This window comes from Sphaerodactylus townsendi, linkage group LG05 (assembly GCF_021028975.2).
Source record: "Sphaerodactylus townsendi isolate TG3544 linkage group LG05, MPM_Stown_v2.3, whole genome shotgun sequence".
NCBI classification, from domain to species: Eukaryota; Metazoa; Chordata; class Lepidosauria; order Squamata; family Sphaerodactylidae; genus Sphaerodactylus; species Sphaerodactylus townsendi.
The window spans coordinates 15,865,992-15,884,969 of record NC_059429.1 but is presented as its reverse complement, the minus strand read 5'-3'; the positions used below and the strand labels follow the sequence as shown (position 1 = coordinate 15,884,969).

The 18,978-nt window shown below is 44.3% G+C and overlaps 1 protein-coding gene across 1 annotated transcript in view; it reads left to right on the top strand.

Annotated features, from left to right (window-relative positions):
- The window catches only part of PTPRS (protein tyrosine phosphatase receptor type S), a 362,151-nt gene that overhangs the window by 228,886 nt on the left and 114,287 nt on the right, over nt 1–18,978 (top strand). The window contains 3 exon segments of the mRNA XM_048496069.1: nt 10,371–10,640; nt 13,438–14,019; nt 18,843–18,973. Of these exon segments, the coding sequence (XP_048352026.1) occupies nt 10,371–10,640; nt 13,438–14,019; nt 18,843–18,973 (983 nt within the window).

Here is an 18,978-nt window from a genome sequence, read left to right as displayed (position 1 = left end):
CTAGTTCAGGGGTAGGGAACCTGCGGCTCTCCAGATGTTCAGGAACTGGTTCCCATCAGCCCCTGCTGGCATGGCCAGGTGGCCATGCCTGACAGAAGCTTGATAGGGAATTATGGTTATCGGGAAAACCTGGAAGGTCCCAGTCTAGATAAACCATCATGTTGACTGCCCGAGGGTAGCAACCGCCAGCTGTTTGCACATACGACCCATCTTTGCCAAACCAAGACTACCCTGTTCCATTTTCAGACCTGGGATAGCAACCAAAAATGGGGACATTACTGTTTAAGGCTGTGGTGGTGAACCTATGGCACTTCAGATGTTCATGGACTACAATTCTCATCAGCCCCTGCCAGCATGGCCAATTGGCCATGCTGGCTGAGGGAAACTGATAAGTGAGTCCATGAGCTGGAATATAGGGGTCGCCAGACCACACTCCTACTAGGTATTGTGTCAAAGGTTTGGGGTGCGATCCTCTTACCTTGGATATGTACAGAACCCCATCTTGTGTGCCTTTAAAGAGAGCTCTGCCTTGTGCATTTGGTCACTGTTCGAGCCAGTTTGTTGTGGAATGCCAGTGATGGGACAGCCATCTTCTGAAGCTCCTTTGCGCCCCCTCCATTTTCCTTCTGGATTCCGCAAGAACGCCCATGACCACCACAGCCTTTGAGAAGAAGGAGTTCCTCAAATCTCAAGTGTCCTTCACATTGTGGGGTTATCTAGAATTCGGCTTATCTAGAATTCGACTTATCTAGAATTCGAGAAATCATGCCTTTCCAGAACATTATAGAGTCCTTTCTTGATCCGGGTTATTTTCAGATTCCCTCCCTATATCATGTGTTCCTCACTGAGCTGTGGAACTTGGGGAGACAGTAAGAGGCAGATCCTATAGCGACATCATTTCTAAAATCTCAGTCATCTCTAACACATTTTGAGAGAGAGAGAGAGAGAGAATGGGTCCAGGGTAAATAGGATACCCTGCATTTATTTGGGTAGTCCTCCACTCACCATTTTTGCAATAGAAATTTCAAACCATTATTGAGTGTAAATAAAACAGCGAAAATTACCCTTCAGTCTCTGCAGAAGGATTTCTCAACAGCCTCAGGGAAATGCGGCCTGGCTATTGACAAAAACTTTTAAAAGGGTGTTTTGCAGGAACACTGAGCTACAAGTGATTTTGAAAAAAACCTCTGCCTGCTTCCGTCTATTATGCCTTTTGCATTGCTGTTCTCTTTGTTTTAGGGGGGGGGGGGGAATTTTAGATTACACCTTGTCACATTAATTTAATTTTTTGAGAAATAAAACAGGCGCGCCCACGCACACCCTGCATCTAATATTACAGGGTTGGTGCCAGAACCACTCAGAATTTAAATTGGAAAATGATTTCGTTCTTCTGTTGTGCGAAATAAATTTTAAAATGAACACCTGCGTCAAAAGAGGAAAGGGAAACTAGGAATCTGGGGACTGCTCAGTTGATACATTGCTCGATAACGGCATGTGAGTTACCTTGACTTGTTCGGGCACTAGTTGCAAACATCTCTTTCCAAATGTCTAAATCGATGAAGGAAGGAGAAGAGGGGGAGAAACCCTGCGTCCTCTGGACGGAAAGAAGCAGGGCAGAATAAAATATGCCCAGATCCACCCAGTGGTAGCCCGGGAAGAGGGGGGTTTAAAACTGAAATTTGCAATCCAAGAAGGGTTTGGGAGAGGAGAACAGAGCAAGACAGAGAGAGACCACCTTGTTTTGTGAGGGATGGCCAGGTGTAATCTAATCTTCACTACAAGTCCAGAGGCTGTACATTATTTTGGGCCCCTTTTCCTTCCCCCCCTTCTTCATTTTGGAGTAAGACGGAATGGCCTCCTGTCTCGCCAAAATGCCAGTAATGTCCGCCTTCTCACCTCATTCAGAGCAGCGGCTTGCTGAATGTTAAAATGTTTTAACACCATTCGGTTTTGTGCAGTGCTTTCAAACTGGTCACTCCCACTTTTCTATTTGATTTGGTTACCTTAAAAATGTAGTGTCCCCCCCCCCCCCAACACACATTGTTTTTATTTTCATAGCAAAATTAACTTTTCCCCTCTTTCTCGTGTTTTGGTTGATTATCTTATTTTGGACCCCCCCCCCCCGCCTTTTCTCCTTGCCTTTCTTCCACATTTTTAATTTGAAGTGAATCGGGGTTTGAAGTTCACGCTAACCATTTTATTTTCCTGCACTCGGCCCCCTCCCTGCCCCTGTAAATTCTTCCTTTCTCATGGGCAAATCTGCAAAAAAGAAAGCAAAATCAGTTTTTTTTAAAAAGATTGATCGGTCCTCAGATTTTTCTCTCCAGCGGCATCCTGGGATTGAGTTCCAAGGGCAGATTGTGGTGGCTTAATAACGCACCAAACCTGGATCCTTAATTCTTCGGCGACCAGGTCTGTAAAGAAAAAAAAATGTGCGCCCCCATCCTGCTTCTTCCCTGCATCCCGCTTGGATCCTTCTTCCAAATGCAAGTCCATAAGTGAAACAGTTTAATTAAGAGTGTGCTTGAATGCTACAAGAAATGTGCAGCTGTCATAGCCCTGCTTGACAAAAACGTCATAGCGCTGTCAGATTCCCCGCTCTTGCTTTTAGGTGATAGAAACAGGAAAAACACAGTGTGATTGAGCCTTGTATGGTAGTGAGAATTAACAGTGGCGGGAAGAACAGTCAGGCTGGTGGTAGCTTTGAATTTCTTGAAATGTCCCGTTCCACAGAGAAAAGGAACTTTAATGCATCCATAGCGTTGAGTCAGAATGTTTGAATTTTTGGAGAAGTCACTCATAAGATAGCTGAAGTATGTGAGCCACTGTTCTTTAAAGTCCCTCTAATAACAATAGCCCCGTGCCCTTGTTATTAGTTCTCTTGTTTTCAAACCAGGGTTCAAAATGGCGTTTTCTGGTATTTTTCAGATGAGCCAGCTTTGTCTTTGCAATACCACGCCAACGGGGATTGTACAGTGGTGTGTGAAATTGCAGTGTGGGCACAACACAACGTGGTTTTAAACCTGGATTGAAAATGAGGAGGGTTACTCTGAAAAGCAGACCACGATATCCCCTTTTATTGGACTTCCAGAGGAAGTGGTTAGCCACTGTGTGAGACAGAATGCTGGACTAGAAGGACCACTGGTCTGATCCAGCAGGGCTCTTTTTATAATAGGTGATGCCAGTCTATAAGTAAGACTGAAAGGATATACTTGTTAGGTTGCGGCTGAGAACTGGTTCGCAAGACCCCCAGTCAGAAGACAGGAAAAGTTATTCCCCCAGGGTCCAAATGTCCTGTTGGTAGGTTCAGTTGACCACCTCGATTTAGGAGATGAGTAAGAGCAGAAGATTGAAGGGCATGGCTCTGTTTACCTTAGAGGAAAGAAGGTTAAATGTGGTGGTTGTATTCAGGCTGACAAAAGTACTTCCAGCAGCTCTCATAGGCCCCTTCTGCACACGCAAAATAATGCATTTTCAAACCACTTTCACAACTGTTTGCAAGTGGGTTTTGCTATTCCGCACAGCTTCAAAGAGCACTGAAAGCAGTTTGAAAGTGCATTATTCTGCATGTGCGGAATGAGCCATAGTGACCCTCACTAATGGGTCAAAAACGAATGAGTTAATGAGTATACGGACGTGCAGTAAAGCAGAGCAATAATGCAGTTCAGCAGTGCAACAAGCTACCCTTAGGCATTTCTGGAATCTTCTTCTCTCAGTGGTTCACATAAGAAGCTTTAGATAGGTCTCTGCCTCAGAGATGCTGTCCCTAGGCTGCCTGCCTTAAGGCCTAGAGCTGAAATTTGGTTAATTCCACGTCTGCAATTCTGTGGGTGCTGCCAAAAGTTTTCTGCAGGCTTTTTATGTCCGTTTGTTTTTGTCTTCTCGGCTTGCATTTCACATCCCCAAAACTCTTCCATCCCTCTGAGGATTGTGTTGGGAGATCTTGGGTTGCTGCTCATTGAATGGAAACAGTCCCTAGTTTTCCTTCTCTTCCCTGCCGTGGCGTTTTCCAATTGTCCCCCGTCCCTGCCTCTTCCCTCTAGCAAACTGAGAATAACAATTGAGGATCCCTTCAGACTTCGATTCACAGAACTTCTCCCAGTTCAATTATTGTTTTACCGATGATTCAGTTCTCCCTTTGTTCTTTTCCTTCCTTTTTCTTATTCCTTTTCCTTTCTTCTCCGTTTCCCCCCCAAGTACTAGACTTAGTTCAAATTTGCTGTTTTGTTCCGTTTCCATGACAATTCTGTGTTTGCATTCCTTCTTGTTTGTTTGCTGTTTTTAATGCTGTTTGCTGACTGGATCTTGTCAGTTCAGTTATACATCTCCCCTTCCACCCCTCCCCACACATTCTCTTCCATCACTACCTGCTTTTATTTTTTCCCTCCTACCCAGGAACTACATACTTTCATCCCCTTTTATGAAAAAAAAAAAAACTCATGTCTTCCAACCCCTTTTCAGATTCCTGACCTATCTGCATGACTCCAACAGATGGTCTGTTTTTTCTTTTGTTCTTCAGAGTTTCATCATCTTGTCTCCAATGTGGCCGGCACTGTTTTCTCGTGGCTCCATTTAAAAAACACAAAAAACATTTCTTTTGAAGTACGGTGCAGATGAATTCAGATGACCAGAGGGCAGGGAAGTGATAGGCTAAAGCATAAGAAGGTTCTGGAAGCTGTTGAGATGTCTCCCCGTTTTGTCTTTGGGTGGATCATGTAGATGTCCCCTGAGGTTGGGAACTTGAGCAAGGCGGACAGCTTTTCTTGTCATATCAGGTCCCAAATATTCCTCTGTAACTCTGGGGAATAGCCTACAAATGTTGATGGTTGAAACAGTTGGTTGAAATATATGGCCTAGAAGTGGCGTGTTAAGAAGAACAAGGCCTGGAGAGCCAACTTCGGCTGTCCAGTTTACAGTGACATCCTGAACAAGAGTTATATACTCTTGTAATCTTATTTACTTCAGTAGATTTAGAACAGTGAAGCTCTGCAGCGAGGCACTGTTGAAATATGACTTTGAAGTGTGTCCATCCAAGCTGAATTCTAAATCTGAAAAATTCTGCAAGAGCTTCCATCCATTCTCTTCTCTCTCCGTTGCCCTGCCCATAGACTGGCATTAAGCCTAATTACATAGAAAAATATCTTGAAACAAACTCTCATTGAAATGCATAAGTACATCGAATGTCATTCTTTTTTAAAAAAATAATTTTTATTTTTACCAGTTAAACAGATAAAGAAAAAGAGTCAAAAGGTGAAAACAAATAAACATAATCATCAATGTTCACAATTGAAAAAAGTAATCACAATGAACACATACTCTTATATAATCAAAATCAAATATAATCTATATCAAAATTAAGTATAAAATTGATCTTCATTTATAATCTTGTTAATAAACATTACCTAACATTAACTGGTATGCTGGATAAAAACATTTAGGCAGCCTAACTAATTTTAACTGTGATCTTATTGTATATGTTTTTTTAATTAATAAACAGGTGCATATAGTTGTATATATGCATTAAAAACCTATTACAATGGCCCAAGAAATCTTTAGTCTGACTATTAGAATGTTACATATATTTTACAATTACCTGTTAATCTGTCTATGTAAAGAGGTATTAACTATTATTGAAAATATGAACATCCTAAATAACATCCTAAATAATCGGTGCATTAGAAATCTCTCTATCATATAATAGAATACAACTCATATTCTGGTTTTCTGTTTACTAGATTGGTCAATTTCATGATGCTAAAATATTCTCTCATTTTACTTTCCCAGTTTTCGTGATTAGAAAACCTCTCCATTTTCCAACCAGATGCAATTGAAACTCTGGCTGCTGTTGATAAAAATAGCCCTTATAATTTTTGAACTTTGTTCTTTCACCCTGGAAATTCTAGTTCCGGGTTAGACGCTAGCCATATCTGAGAGAGGATCCGCCAGAATTCTCATGATCCTTTGGAGGGTTGCCACGATAGCTATGTTTACATTAACTCATATAAACAAGTCTAGCATTTCAGAGGATCTTCTGAAGAATGGAAGATTCGTACAGTCATTTCGTTGGCACACAGAACTCTTCAGAGTGTTTTGTTTATCATATATTTTCCATCTCTGTAAACGTGAATTTGAAAGTCTCCCATTAGTTAGCAAATGTGTTTTATTTATTTGTAAGGACAACTTTCTCTCCACAGAGGAAAACATATTAGAACAAGTAGGTGTTCCCATTAACCTCGAGTGAGGGGGTAGGCAGAGGCATTTCGGGGGGGGAAAGGACGCCCGGGGACAACACCTCCTCCAGGTTACATTTCCTATAAAAAGGGGCAGGTGGTAGGTGAGGTGTAAATGAACAGCTTGGGCAAAATAGGAGATTACCAATCTTCAAATACTTTGTACAGCTCAGGCGGAGCCTGATCAGCACCAGGAGACTTGTTAGATTTTAACCGCTCAATAAGCAGTCTGACTTCAGACTCCAAAACTGGAGGCCAGAGAGGAATGGGAAGCAATGCAGAGAAATCAACAGTTTTAGCGCTGTCCACTGGACCTTGAACAAGTTTACAAAAGTGACCGTACCACAACTGGGGGTCGATGTAAATTGGGGGATGAGCTGTTGCATGAACTCCCTTGGCAATAATAGACCAAAACTCCCTAGAGTTTTGTTTCTTAGCCACCTTTACAAGAGACTCCCAGTCGGATTGAATCGATCTCTGTTGGATGTTTCAAATTCGGCAGAACAGAGAGTTCCTTAAAGTAAAATAAAATAAGATAAATAGAATACATTTTCCTAAGGCGAGTTTTGATTGTTCTACACTCAGGGTCAAATGCTGTGTTCCTTTTGAAGTGACAGGGCTGAAAGCCAGTTCATGGACAACTGGAGACTGTTGATAGAATATCTAAACCAGGGCCCCCCAAACTTTTTAGACAATCAACCCCTTCACGGAATCCTTGATCCCTCATTGGCCCCAAAGCTCTTTTCTCTACACAGTGCCCAAGTGAAATTTGGCCATGAGGTAAAAAATTGTAACACATTTCCCCCACACATACATGATAGCATCCCACACGAAGAATCTTATGAGTCATAAAAAAGGAATAAAATCTATTTCTAAAACGCTGCTAATAAGTTTATTTAAAACATTTTAAAATTGCCTTTCCATCCAAAATGGCCCAAGGCGTCAGACAATAAAAGCATTAAAACAACATTAAGAACCTGCATAAATATGTATTAAAATCAAAGGAGAACAAATAAGCGCATGAACAGGAGGAAGGGTGAATGAGAATCAACGAGGGAACACCAGGTGAGGCAAAAGGGGACAGGTGGATCTACCTGGGAGAAGAATGCTGTAATTTTGATACCACAACCAAGAAAGTCCATAGTATCATTCACACACACCCCTTTAAAGCTGACCAAGTGTCTTCCCTACTTCATGCTTTGGCTCTGTCTCAATAACATTTAGGAACATAAGAGTTTAGTCAGGTGAAAATTTATTCCGTGTAATCCACTGGCAACCAAATTCATGCCTCCAGGAAGACCACAAATGGGGAATTGAAGCACTGTTGAATCTTCCTCTCGTATGCAGGTTAAAGGATGCTGAGAGCCATTTTAGCAGTAGTGTCCCTACAGACAGCTAGTGTCCTTTGCAATTCCCCTTGGGCCTGGTCATCTTGTTGACTGAACATTTCCATCAGCCCTTTCCCATACTTCAGTGCAGAAGTTAAGAAAATCAGAAGTCATCATCCACTTACTGGCAGGTAATAATCATTGGAGCCACGGGAAACCAGACTGCCCCCCTTGCCTTGTGTTCTCCCCCCCCCCCATGTAAAGGTCTGGAAACTGCATCCCATTCCTCTGCTAAGGAGATGCATAGAACATCCATCCTTGTTTCATTGAAAAAGTTGTGTTTTCTTCATGGCCTTGTTTTTTCTTCTCCTTATGATTATTCTTAATTCTATTTTATTATATTTATTATTATTATTCTGCCAGGGCTGGGATGTGCCAATGTAAACCTTTTCTCTACACATTGGTTCACATCAGCTAAGTAAAAGAGTATGCAGCATTTTAAAAGTGGGTTTCCTCTTCCCTTCCCCCTTCTGTCTCTCTCTTTTCCTCCTCCTCCTCCTTCTCCTTCCTTATCCATGTGGGCATTTGCTAGAGGCCCACAGAACAAGGTCAAATGCTCTACATTTTCTTTCCCTTGTCTCTTTCTGCCTCTCTTTCTCCCTTTCCTTTCTTCTCCTTCTTTCCTCTGTCATCTTCCTTCCTTTTTACCTGTCTCTTATCTCTTTTACCTCTTTTGCATGATGTTTGTGATTCTGGAGAGCTGCATCTATCGATGGAATCATGTCAGATCTTTAAAAGAGGCTTCGTTAGGGTTTCTATACCCAAAAACCACAAAAATTTCATTAGAGTTTCTCATCTTTTTCTTCGCTGACCTACCCCACCCCTCTTATCTCTTGTTTCCCCCTTACTTCCAGGAGGGTCAGGGGGGAAGGAAGAGCACACTTTCCTGGGTTGGGGAAAGGTCTTGCAGGTCTCCTAAATTCAAGCAAAAATTTGGCCACCTCCAGGGAACAATCCCTGTCCCTTTTTGCTCCCCCCCCCTTTAACCTACACATAGTTTGGGTCACCCCAATACTAACCCTCACACCAGTCTCACTCCAGAGCTCCTACGAAACAGTCTAAGTTGGTGTGCAGCAAATGCACAAAAGAATATGCCTTACTGGCCAATTAGGTAATGTTTGACTTTAGACCAAGAATCCTCAACATGGAGCCCAAGGGCCCGCCAGAACTTTACCTAGTGCCTGCCAGGTGTTTTTAGAAAGTTGGCAAGGTCAGATGGGGCTGTTTTCCATTGAAGATTTGATTGGCTGTGCAGATTTAAAAATATATATTGTTTTGGCAATAACTATCACCGTCGCAAGGATCTTCATAGTGTTACTGAAGGTAAGATGGGGCAGCCATTTTGTGGTTGGCTCCAGCTCTGGTGGCAGCCATTTTGTGGCTAAGCCTACCACACTGGGCCAGAATTTTAAAGGTACCCATATACTTCTAAGACTCCTGATTTACACAGTGGTCTTATGGACCGCCCTAATGGTAAAATATACAAATGCACAGTTTCAGCTTGCTTATGGGCCCTCTGTTAGCTGAAGCCCCAGTTTTCTGCTCCAAACTCTGTCCTTGTAGGCACCACAGCGTAGGGTTGCCAGAAACCTCCAGGCAAGCAGAGGGAGAGTAGGGAGGGATCTTATCAGGCTTAAAATAAGGCCTAGCCTTTGACATTTCTCATGTGATTATGTCAGTTCCAGCTAAGACAATCATGTCACAGACAGCAAGGGAGACACCTTGGTATTTGGGCAAAAACTCTACAGTAGAAGATGTTTTTACAGTAGGAAATGTTTTTATGATAGAATGTTGCCCAGGCACCACAGCGTCTCTTGATTTCGCCAACATGAAGGCCTAGGCATCATTTTAAGCCCGGTGAGATCTCCATCGGCCAACTGGATGGCACCAAGGGGGGAGCAGTCCCAAAACAGAGGACCCCCCCCCCCGGCAATGACCTGACAACCCTATCACGGTGCCCTGCCCTGAAAACAAACAATTCAAATGGGCTAATTCCCTTGGGGTGAGAGACTTGATCTCGGGATCATACGGCTGTTTGTATGGACTCTGAGCCCCTCTCTTTGCCAAGTTTAGAACCTTCTCAGTCTAATCACCTTGCTTACCAAGGCTCTGCATAGATTTTTCCACTCACCTTCCCCCCCTTCCTTTGCCTATTTCTTTTGTCTCTGGAGGGGACAAAATTGCTTTGCAGGGTAACTTCTAAAAAAGGGGGGTGTAGGGGACACATGTTACATGCTAAAAGGTGAACACAGTTGAAATGGGAGAAGCACTTCCATCTAGAAATGAGGTCTTGTCCTAAGAACATAGAGGAAGAAAAATCCCCCAAAGCCCAGGGAGCAGGGGGAGTCCCAGCTAAGAAATGCCACCTCTTGCTGCTTCTAAAGATGAGAAATTACTAATAAATTTTTGTGTATTTATTTGTGCTGTGATGGGTCTAAAATTGATCATTGGAACCCTGTTGCTATGAAGTATCGCTTTTATGTCTATATTCTATATATTGTTTGTGAAAGTAAAATTATTTTGAAGTTCTGTTTCTTTTCCTTTTGATTGATTTTGGTATTCCAATAATTATTTAATTTCAGATTTTTTTTGAAAATGAAGGAACGACAGATAATTAAAGCCCCATCTATATTTAAATTCTCTTCTGCTCTTCTTTCCTTTTCCCCCCTTATCTTTCTTTCTTTTTCTCTCTCTCTCTCTCTCTCTTTTTGTTTTGTTTCGTTTTTGTTACCTCTGTGCACTTTGTCCGCAGTTCGCCGTGTGGCCCCTCGTTTTTCCATCCTGCCCGTCAGCCACGAAATAATGCCCGGGGGCAACGTAAACATCACCTGCGTGGCCGTTGGCTCACCCATGCCATACGTGAAATGGATGCAAGGTGCAGAAGACTTGACCCCAGAGGACGACATGCCAGTTGGCCGGAACGTTCTGGAGCTAACGGACGTGAAGGACTCCGCCAACTACACTTGCGTGGCCATGTCTAGCCTGGGAGTCATTGAAGCTGTCGCACAGATAACTGTGAAATGTAAGTTGCTACGGAGCTTGATCTGGTCTTTCCCCTTCCGGGTTTGTATAACCAGCCAGCAAGTCCTAGCCAAGCTGTTCTTCGGGGAATTTCAGTGATGCTGCCGATTGGGTGTCCAAGACTTCATTTGTTTGCCTTCTCTGTTCCACCCTGTTTGGATGTCTACTTGCCTGCATGCCCAGCCCTTTTGACCCCGTGGGTTTCCTTCCCTCTGTCCAAGTCTGTTGATCTAAAGCACTTTTCTTCTGATTTTGGGCTGTTTTGTCTTGGATGCCTGGAGATTCCTTTTGCAAGAATTCTTGGGCATTCTTCTACCACTGAGCATCCCGCCAGCATGCTCCTGACACTTTTGTGTGTATGTGTTTTAGAAGCACAAATTGCTGTTTTTGCACGTGCTTGTGCTGCTAACAAGTCATGGGGCACATTTGTGTATGTGATTAAGACTGCCCAGCTGTTTCTAAGAGCAGTATTGACACCCTGCGAGCCATGCGGTCTGTTGACAATGAATCATCTATATATGCATGATCTAATAACCAACTGCATTTGCTCTTGTTTAAACGCATGTCTGTTTCATGCCTGTTTTTCATGTAACTATATGATCTAGTATGTTCACCAGCATGGGTAGGGGTCTGCGTGTGGGTGGGTTTTTGTATGTGAGTGTGTGTGTGTTTTATTGTGTGAGATTTTTTAGGGCAAACATAAAAGCCCTTGACCCAGGGAACTACATCTAAACTTCAAAACAGAGGAAGCAATAAGATATACAGAAAGGATGTACCTCATTTCAGCTTTGTTTGGAAGGGAGGCAAAGTTTCAAAGATGTTTCAAAGAAAAGGTAGGTTTTGAAGAGAGGTTTGAAAGAAAACCTCAGAGGTGCTCAGGAAGGGAGAATGGGTGGAACCATTTGAATGAGGAGGGGACCCACGGAAAAAGATGGTAGAGCTTCAGTAATGATAGTCCTGAAGAGAGATGTGCAGGTAGAAAGAGAAGCTGGGATGTGTGGAGGAATGGTAGCACTGGGCAGATGTTCTGGAATGGAATTCTAGGTGGTGGGAAGAAAGAATGGTGGCATAAATAATACATACGTAAAAGAACAGGAGAATGGCAGACTCTAATGTGGAGAACCAGGTTCGATTCCCCGCTCTTCCACAAGAAGCCTGTTTAGGCTAGTGACTAGTCACAGTTCTCTTAGAACTCTCTCAGCCTGACCTATCCTAAAAGGTGTCTGTTGTGGGGAGGACAAGGGAAAGCGATTCTGTCCCTTTTGGTAGACGGGGTATAAAAGCCCACTGTTCTTCTTTCTCTTCATCTGTGGGCCTGTGGGAGAGGGCCAGGTACCCTGGAGGGCGGGGCTAGACGGCGAGGTTCCTGGGGCCCTGCAGCCTGGGGACCCATGGAGCCAAGCAAGTTGTGGTGTTTTGAGTGGATGTTTGGTCTGGGTCTGGGTGAGGGGCATTGGTAACAGACATGAGAGGCATCAAGAGATCGCACATAGAGCCTTACAACGTTCTGAGAGGTAAAGTAGAATTGTTCAGGGGAGCACAAAGGTTTAGGATGGCTGAGTGTGAAGGATCAAGCCAAGGTAACAGGCATTGTGTGGATGTGTGCCAGCATTAGTGAACACAGGCAAACGACTGGACACATTAGGTGGTTTGGTTAGTTTATGAGGAGAGGTGAAACCAGGGGTGCCCAACCTTTTTGAGCCTGTGAGCACCAATGGGATTTTGAGAGAGAGTGGAGAGCACCACCTCAAAATGGCTGCCGCAGGAATGAAGTGCCAAATACTAAAATGGCTGCTAGATAGAGCCAAATGCAGCACTTCCCTCCTCGCTTTGCAGCCTTGGCTAAGTATTTCATTTGAGTGTGGGGAGCCTTACAGTGGCTCCACCCTCTTTCTGAGGAGCTTGGGAAGCAACAAGGGGACTACTGCCAAGGAGTCACGGTGTCCGTGGGCACTACATGGAATAAGCCAGATATTTTTAATCTGGAAAAGAAAAGACTGAGGGGGAGACCATTTTTTTAATGTGCCTGAAGAGTTGGCAGTGGCGTAGCTAGGGAAAATGGAGCCCGGGGCAGACTCCGAGTTTTCCGCTCCCCCCACGCCCTGCCCCCACCTTCCACTTACTTTAGCCACCAACAGGGCCTGGCAGGGTAAGGGGCGAAGGACGAGGGATGGGGGGGCATTTTCCTCCCCCCATGTGACCTGAATGGCAGCTGCCTGGGGCGCTGGTTCCCACCCCGTCCCATGGCAGCTACGCCTATGAGAGCTGGCACATGGGACCGGGCATGGATTTGCTCTCTGATGGTTCCGAGGGAAGACCAAATCTAACAGGCTTGAGTTACCAGAGGGTAGTTTATAGCTGAACACTGGGACAGATTCCCTCTCGGTAAAAGCAGTTCAGCATGGAGACCCAACTTCTCTGGATATTTCCTGTTGCAGAGTCAGCCCAAGATGGAAGCGGCAGTTCAGTTCTGTTTCTACCTGGCCGTTTTCATACCATGTGGCTTCCCCTCCCGGCACACTTGCTTGCGAGTGGTTTCCTTTTTAGCTCCGAGCTCGCATTAACGATTCCAGATGCCGAGCTTGAACACTTTCTCTTTTTGATGGAGCAGTTTAAGGAGGATAATAAAGTATGTGTAACTAGGTTCAGAATATCTTGGCGGCTCTTCCCCAATCAGCCGCATCACAATCGGCACCCAGGCTGCTGGCTCCTGGCGCTCTAACTAGCCAATTATGTGCAATGTTAACATATGGTGGTATGCAGTTGTGTTTAAGCTAATGCTTCCCAATTTTTCTCAGCGCTCCCCAAGGCACCGGGGACTCCCGTGGTGACCGAGACCACCGCAACCAGCATCACAATCACGTGGGACTCGGGGAATCCCGATCCCGTGTCTTACTACGTCATTGAGTACAAATCAAAGAGCCAGGATGGTCCGTACCAAATCAAAGAGGACATCACTACCACACGCTACAGTATCGGGGGGCTCAGCCCCAACTCAGAATATGAGATTTGGGTGTCGGCCGTGAACACTATCGGGCAGGGCCCCCCAAGCGAACCTGTAGTGACCAGAACTGGAGAACAGGCCCCGGCTAGCGCCCCCCGGAATGTTCAAGGTCGAATGCTGAGTTCCTCCACCATGATCATCCAGTGGGATGAACCCGAGGAACCGAACGGGCAGATCCGAGGCTACCGGGTCTACTACACCATGGAGCCGGATCAGCCTGTCAGTAACTGGCAGAAACATAACGTGGACGACAGCCTCCTGACTACAGTGAGCAGCCTTCTGGAGGGGGAAACGTACACCGTGCGAGTCTTGGCTTTCACTTCGGTAGGAGATGGGCCTCTCTCAGATCCCATCCAGGTGAAAACACAGCAAGGAGGTGAGTCCTTGGAGACAGGTACCGTCAAGGATGCTTGCAGCACACCTGATTCCTAGTATATATAGGGTATATTGTACCTATATGGTGGGTTGTATTTCGCAAGCTGCTCCACAGGGCTTGACTATTACGTTTGTTCGGTTATGGAAACCCCTTTGCTGGAGTGTTAAGAGGGACATGGCTTCCTTTGCAGTGCAGAAATCACCAAGTCTGTGTGAGTTTTGGTGCTTTAAAGAAAAAAAATTATTCACTGTTTATCAGTAAATTTGCATTATTGCAGTCTTTGAGCAGGATGAACTAATTTATTCTGGTTTTGCTAGTCAGAAGACAGGTCAGAGTAATTAATACAGGGCATACCTTCTTTCGTCCAACTCCTGTGCTACCACCAAGAGTTGCCTCATACACTATCAGGCTAGAACAGGTGTCTGCAACCTGTGGCTCTCCAGCTGTTCATGGACTACAATTCCCGTTAGCCCCAATTCCCATTAGCCAATTGGCCATGCTGGCAGGGGCTAATGGGAACTGTAGTCCATAAGATTTGATGGCACTTTACACACACCCAAGATTCTAGCCCAGGGGGTCTACAACCTGTGGCTCTCCAGCTGTTCATGGACTACAATTCCCATTAGCCCCAATTCCCATTAGCCAATTGGCCATGCTGGCAGGGGCTGATGGGATTTGTAGTCCATGAACAGCTGGAGAGCCACAGGTTGCAGACCCCTGGGCTAGAATCTTTTGTGTGTGTAAAGTGCCATCAAATCTCAGCTGACGTACAGTGACCCGGAAGTTTTTCAAGGCAAGAGATGAACAGAGGTGTTTTGCCATTGTCTGGCTCTGCATGGTGACCCTGAACTTCCTTAGATGTCTCCCATTTAAATCTTAACCAGGGCTGACCCTGCTTAGCTTCTGAGATCTGACAACATCAACCTAGCTGGGCCTTCCAGGATAGGACACTAGAATTTTACTGATTTAATATTTTTAAAATGAAAACTAGGATTTTTAGGAAGCTAAATTCTATGCCCAATTCGATACATTCTGGATTTCTGTGGAATGGTTGTCCATATGTTCATTCATACACACATGCAGACACCCAGAAGCCAAGAAATTATTGTATAACAGTCAGTAAACGAAAGTTCTAGTGCCCACTGAATATTTCAGTTTCAAAACCCACTCTAAATATTGAAATTTCTTTTGTATGGTGCTCAGGCTTGAGTTCTCAAAGGTTTGTAATGACAGATTATTATAATCGTTACTGTTATTGTGTATCTGACCCACAGTATGGGAAGAATTGGTTTTTGTTGTACTACAGAATAGTTCCTCTCATGAATCATTCACATCATATATTTAATTCTGAGCCAGGCCCTAGAGTGTGGATCAAGAGATCCGTTCAACGGAGCGAGGGACAGGCAAAGGGAATTGTTCTACAAACCTGGAAAAAAGTCCCCAAGTTTGCAAAAAAAATCTTTAAAATTTTAACAAAAAAAAATACATGGGGGGGATTAAAATTCCCCCAAATAATAGAATCTGTACCAATAGCTTTAAGAAAACAATGCTCACTGAGGTCTCAGTGGTCATTTTGGAGGTTGCTAAGCAACCAAAAACAATATTGCTGGGCCTTCTAAGCTTTGGTTTCAGCAAAGCTATAGCTAGGAACCCTTGGAGGCCACAGCAGCACTGGGAAAGATCTTGTCCCTCTCCCGTTCCAAGTCCCCTGATGGAGGAGGACTCTCTGGGGACAGTCTTGGCAGTGAGCATCAAAGACTCATGTCTCACCCAACTTGGCCTGGTGGCAGTTGCCACTATACAACTGGGCCTGGCTCAGTTGTGGGTGCTGTCACATGTCTGTCCCAGGGGAAGGCTGCCAGGAGAGTCACAGGGGAGGGAAGGAGGGGAAATCGAAGGCGTGGGCAGGTAAAAGTAGGTTTACTGGCAGATTGGAAGAATAGAATGAAGCAGGAAAAGGAGTGAGACTTTGAGGATTCCAGGGAAAGGAAAAAAAGAAACGGTTGGAGAGGAGGATGCAGGAAAAATGAGATGCCCCCACAAGTCTGGAGATGCTAGAGGTTGAACGTGTGATATTCTGCATTCAGAGCAGACACTCTACCCCTCTGAAACCCAGTCATTCCTCTGAAACAATTTCCAAATTACGGTTCTTACTGTGATAATGTTATGATAAGGATGCAGACCGAAGATTGGAAGTTAAAGCCTCTTTCTGAATAAACCTTGGGAAACACAGTCATTTAAGTGAGCTGCTGTAGGAAGGCATTAAATGGTTTCAATGTACATTGAAAGGGGACTCAGTAAGTGGAAGAAGTCCCCCCCGTACACTGTTCCTGTGAAAAATTCTGAGACTATATAGCCTAATAAATTAGAGAGGAGTGGGGGGGGGGGGAGGGCAGGGGGAAACAGACATTTTTGTCCTTAGCTGACTCAAAACCAAGTCGGAGTCTCCATAGACCGCCCGGGAGCTCTAGAGAAGAGAATTAAAAAACGGCCTTAATGTGTGATGTTCTTGTTTTTGTTGTTATATGTCTTTTTTTCCATGGTGGCAGAAATAAAGGGCTCTGGCAAACTCTCGACACTTTCCTCTTGCCAAACCATGGTTACTCCTCTGCCCCCACAATAAATAGGATGGCTAAAGATGTGAGGGAGTCTTTCTAGAGCAGGGGTCTGCAACCTGCGGCTCTCCAGATGTTCATGGACAACAAATCTCATCCCCTGCCAGTATGGCCATGCTGGCAGGGGCTGATGGGATTTGTAGTCCATGAACATCTGGAGAGCCACAGGTTGCAGACCCCTGTTCTAGAGAAAGGAGTCTTTTCCCCATTTTTCCAATACAAAATTGGGGGGGGGGGGGGCATCTCTGATGAAATGTTTCCTCTTTTGAAACGTATCTTGTCAAGGGTTTTCACTGAGTAAAAATATGGACTACTGAAAAATCCTCCTATGATTTTCTTTTGAGTAAGAAAAACCTTGTCTCAAAAAGCATTTCATTACTTCTAAATTTAAAGCATGAAAAATGTCTGAGGGCTTTATCGGGTTTTTTTTTTCCACAGGGAAAAACTAGGAAATTTTGAAGAACACTTAGAGGGGGAAAACCTCATACCTGCATAATATATTTTTTAAAAAAATCCTGCTTAAATGTAAATAATTTTGGTGACAGTTAATATGCTATAATGTGTCTGATGATAGTATGTTATTAAAGGGGTCAGGTTTTTTGACATTATAAAGTTCACCTTAATAGCCAAACATAGAATCCTATCTTAAAATCATAGAGTTGGGAGGGGTCTTGCAAGCCATCTAGTCCAACCCCCTGCTCAGTGCAGAATCAGAGCATCCCTGACACGTTGTCCAGCAGCCTCTTCAGCCGATTCCACTGTTGAACTATTCACACATTTAGTCATGGTGTTGTCTTTCCTATTGTGACTCTGAGAAAATCTCTGAGAAAATGTCCAAATGCCTGCTTTTGTTTGCTACCAAATTTGCTTTCTACGTTCTACTTTTTTTTTGATGCTTCTCAGATGGCAAAAATTTTCAGTTACAGCACTTTGCAACTTTCTGGAGTAGTGTGTATACTTGCAGTTTTTGTTACAGAAAATCATATGCATACCTTTAAATCCCTTAAATATGTCAAATAGTAAAAGTTTACATGCTGATCAAGTTGTAAATAATGCATTTTGTATTGCGCAGTCAGTAAGAGATGTTTAGGTTTGATGTTACAGTAAGTTCTGCATATATTAAAAAAATTTCCTGGAGGCAAACAATGGTTTTTGACCAGTGGTGGGATTCAAATAATTTAACAACTGGTTCTGGTGGTGGGCTTCAGATAATTTAACAACAGGTTCCAGTGGGATTCAGGTAATTTAACACCCAGTTCCGGTGGTGGGATTCAAATAATTTAACAACTGGCTGTTTACAAGCACCATTTTAACAACTGGTTCTGCCGAAGTGGTGCGAACCTGCTGAATCCCACCACTGGTGATCCATAGCTTCAAAATTTCCAGAACTTTTAAATCTCTAGGCAATTAATCTGTCCTAATAACCCAAATACTGGACACCCACCCAGAGAACCAGCACCAGTTTCTTGGGCATCTCAGTGACGCTATGCTGCTTAATATTTGACTTAGAAAAGAAGAAGTGGAGAGAGACTAGTTCACGTTTCGCTCTGTTCGCAATTCAGGCTTCCATAAACTGAGAACTGCTCCAAAGCCAGTTAGTTGGTTGTATCCTATCACATTCATTGGCTAGATAGAAATGTCTTCTGCAGACAGGATGCATTTTCATACATGTCCCGCCTTTAAATATCAGTTCTATGGCCACTAACAGAGGTCGTTTCCCCAGTTACCATCGACCACCTTTGCTGCGCGCTACTCTCATCGTAAGTCGTCTATTTCTGGCGTACGCCTCCGGCTTCCCCATGACCCCGCCGGCTCTTCATGGCTTATTTTTGAGGAGCACCAGGAATGATGCGCGCTGAGGGGGCGCGAGAGCGGCAGCGTCAGGGCGGCTGCATTGTTGCCGCCCCTTTAGTGGGGAGTGCCGCGGGACCCCGCGCTACTTGGCGAGAGTAGCGCGCAGCAGATGGTAAGTGGGGAAACAACCAGAAATAACACAGCTTCAGCCGAGAAGGTCAGGTTTGTATTGTCTGAACACCCAGCATACCTTGTTGTCTTAACATTATTGTGCAGTATTCTGTGTTACAGGCCAGGTTGGGTTGTGTGGGGAGACCTTCTTGGCGTGATGTTATCAGGACTCACCAGCCCTCTTGACTTCTTCCCCTTTTTAATCTATAACGTATTCTGGATTTTTCTTGTCCCTTCCATTAGTTCCTGGACAACCAATGAATTTCCGAGCAGAAGCCAAATCTGAGAGTACTATTTTGTTGACATGGAGTCCTCCCCGCCAGGATATGATTGTGAAGTACGAGCTTGTGTACAAAGGGGAGACCCAGAAGGAGGTGAG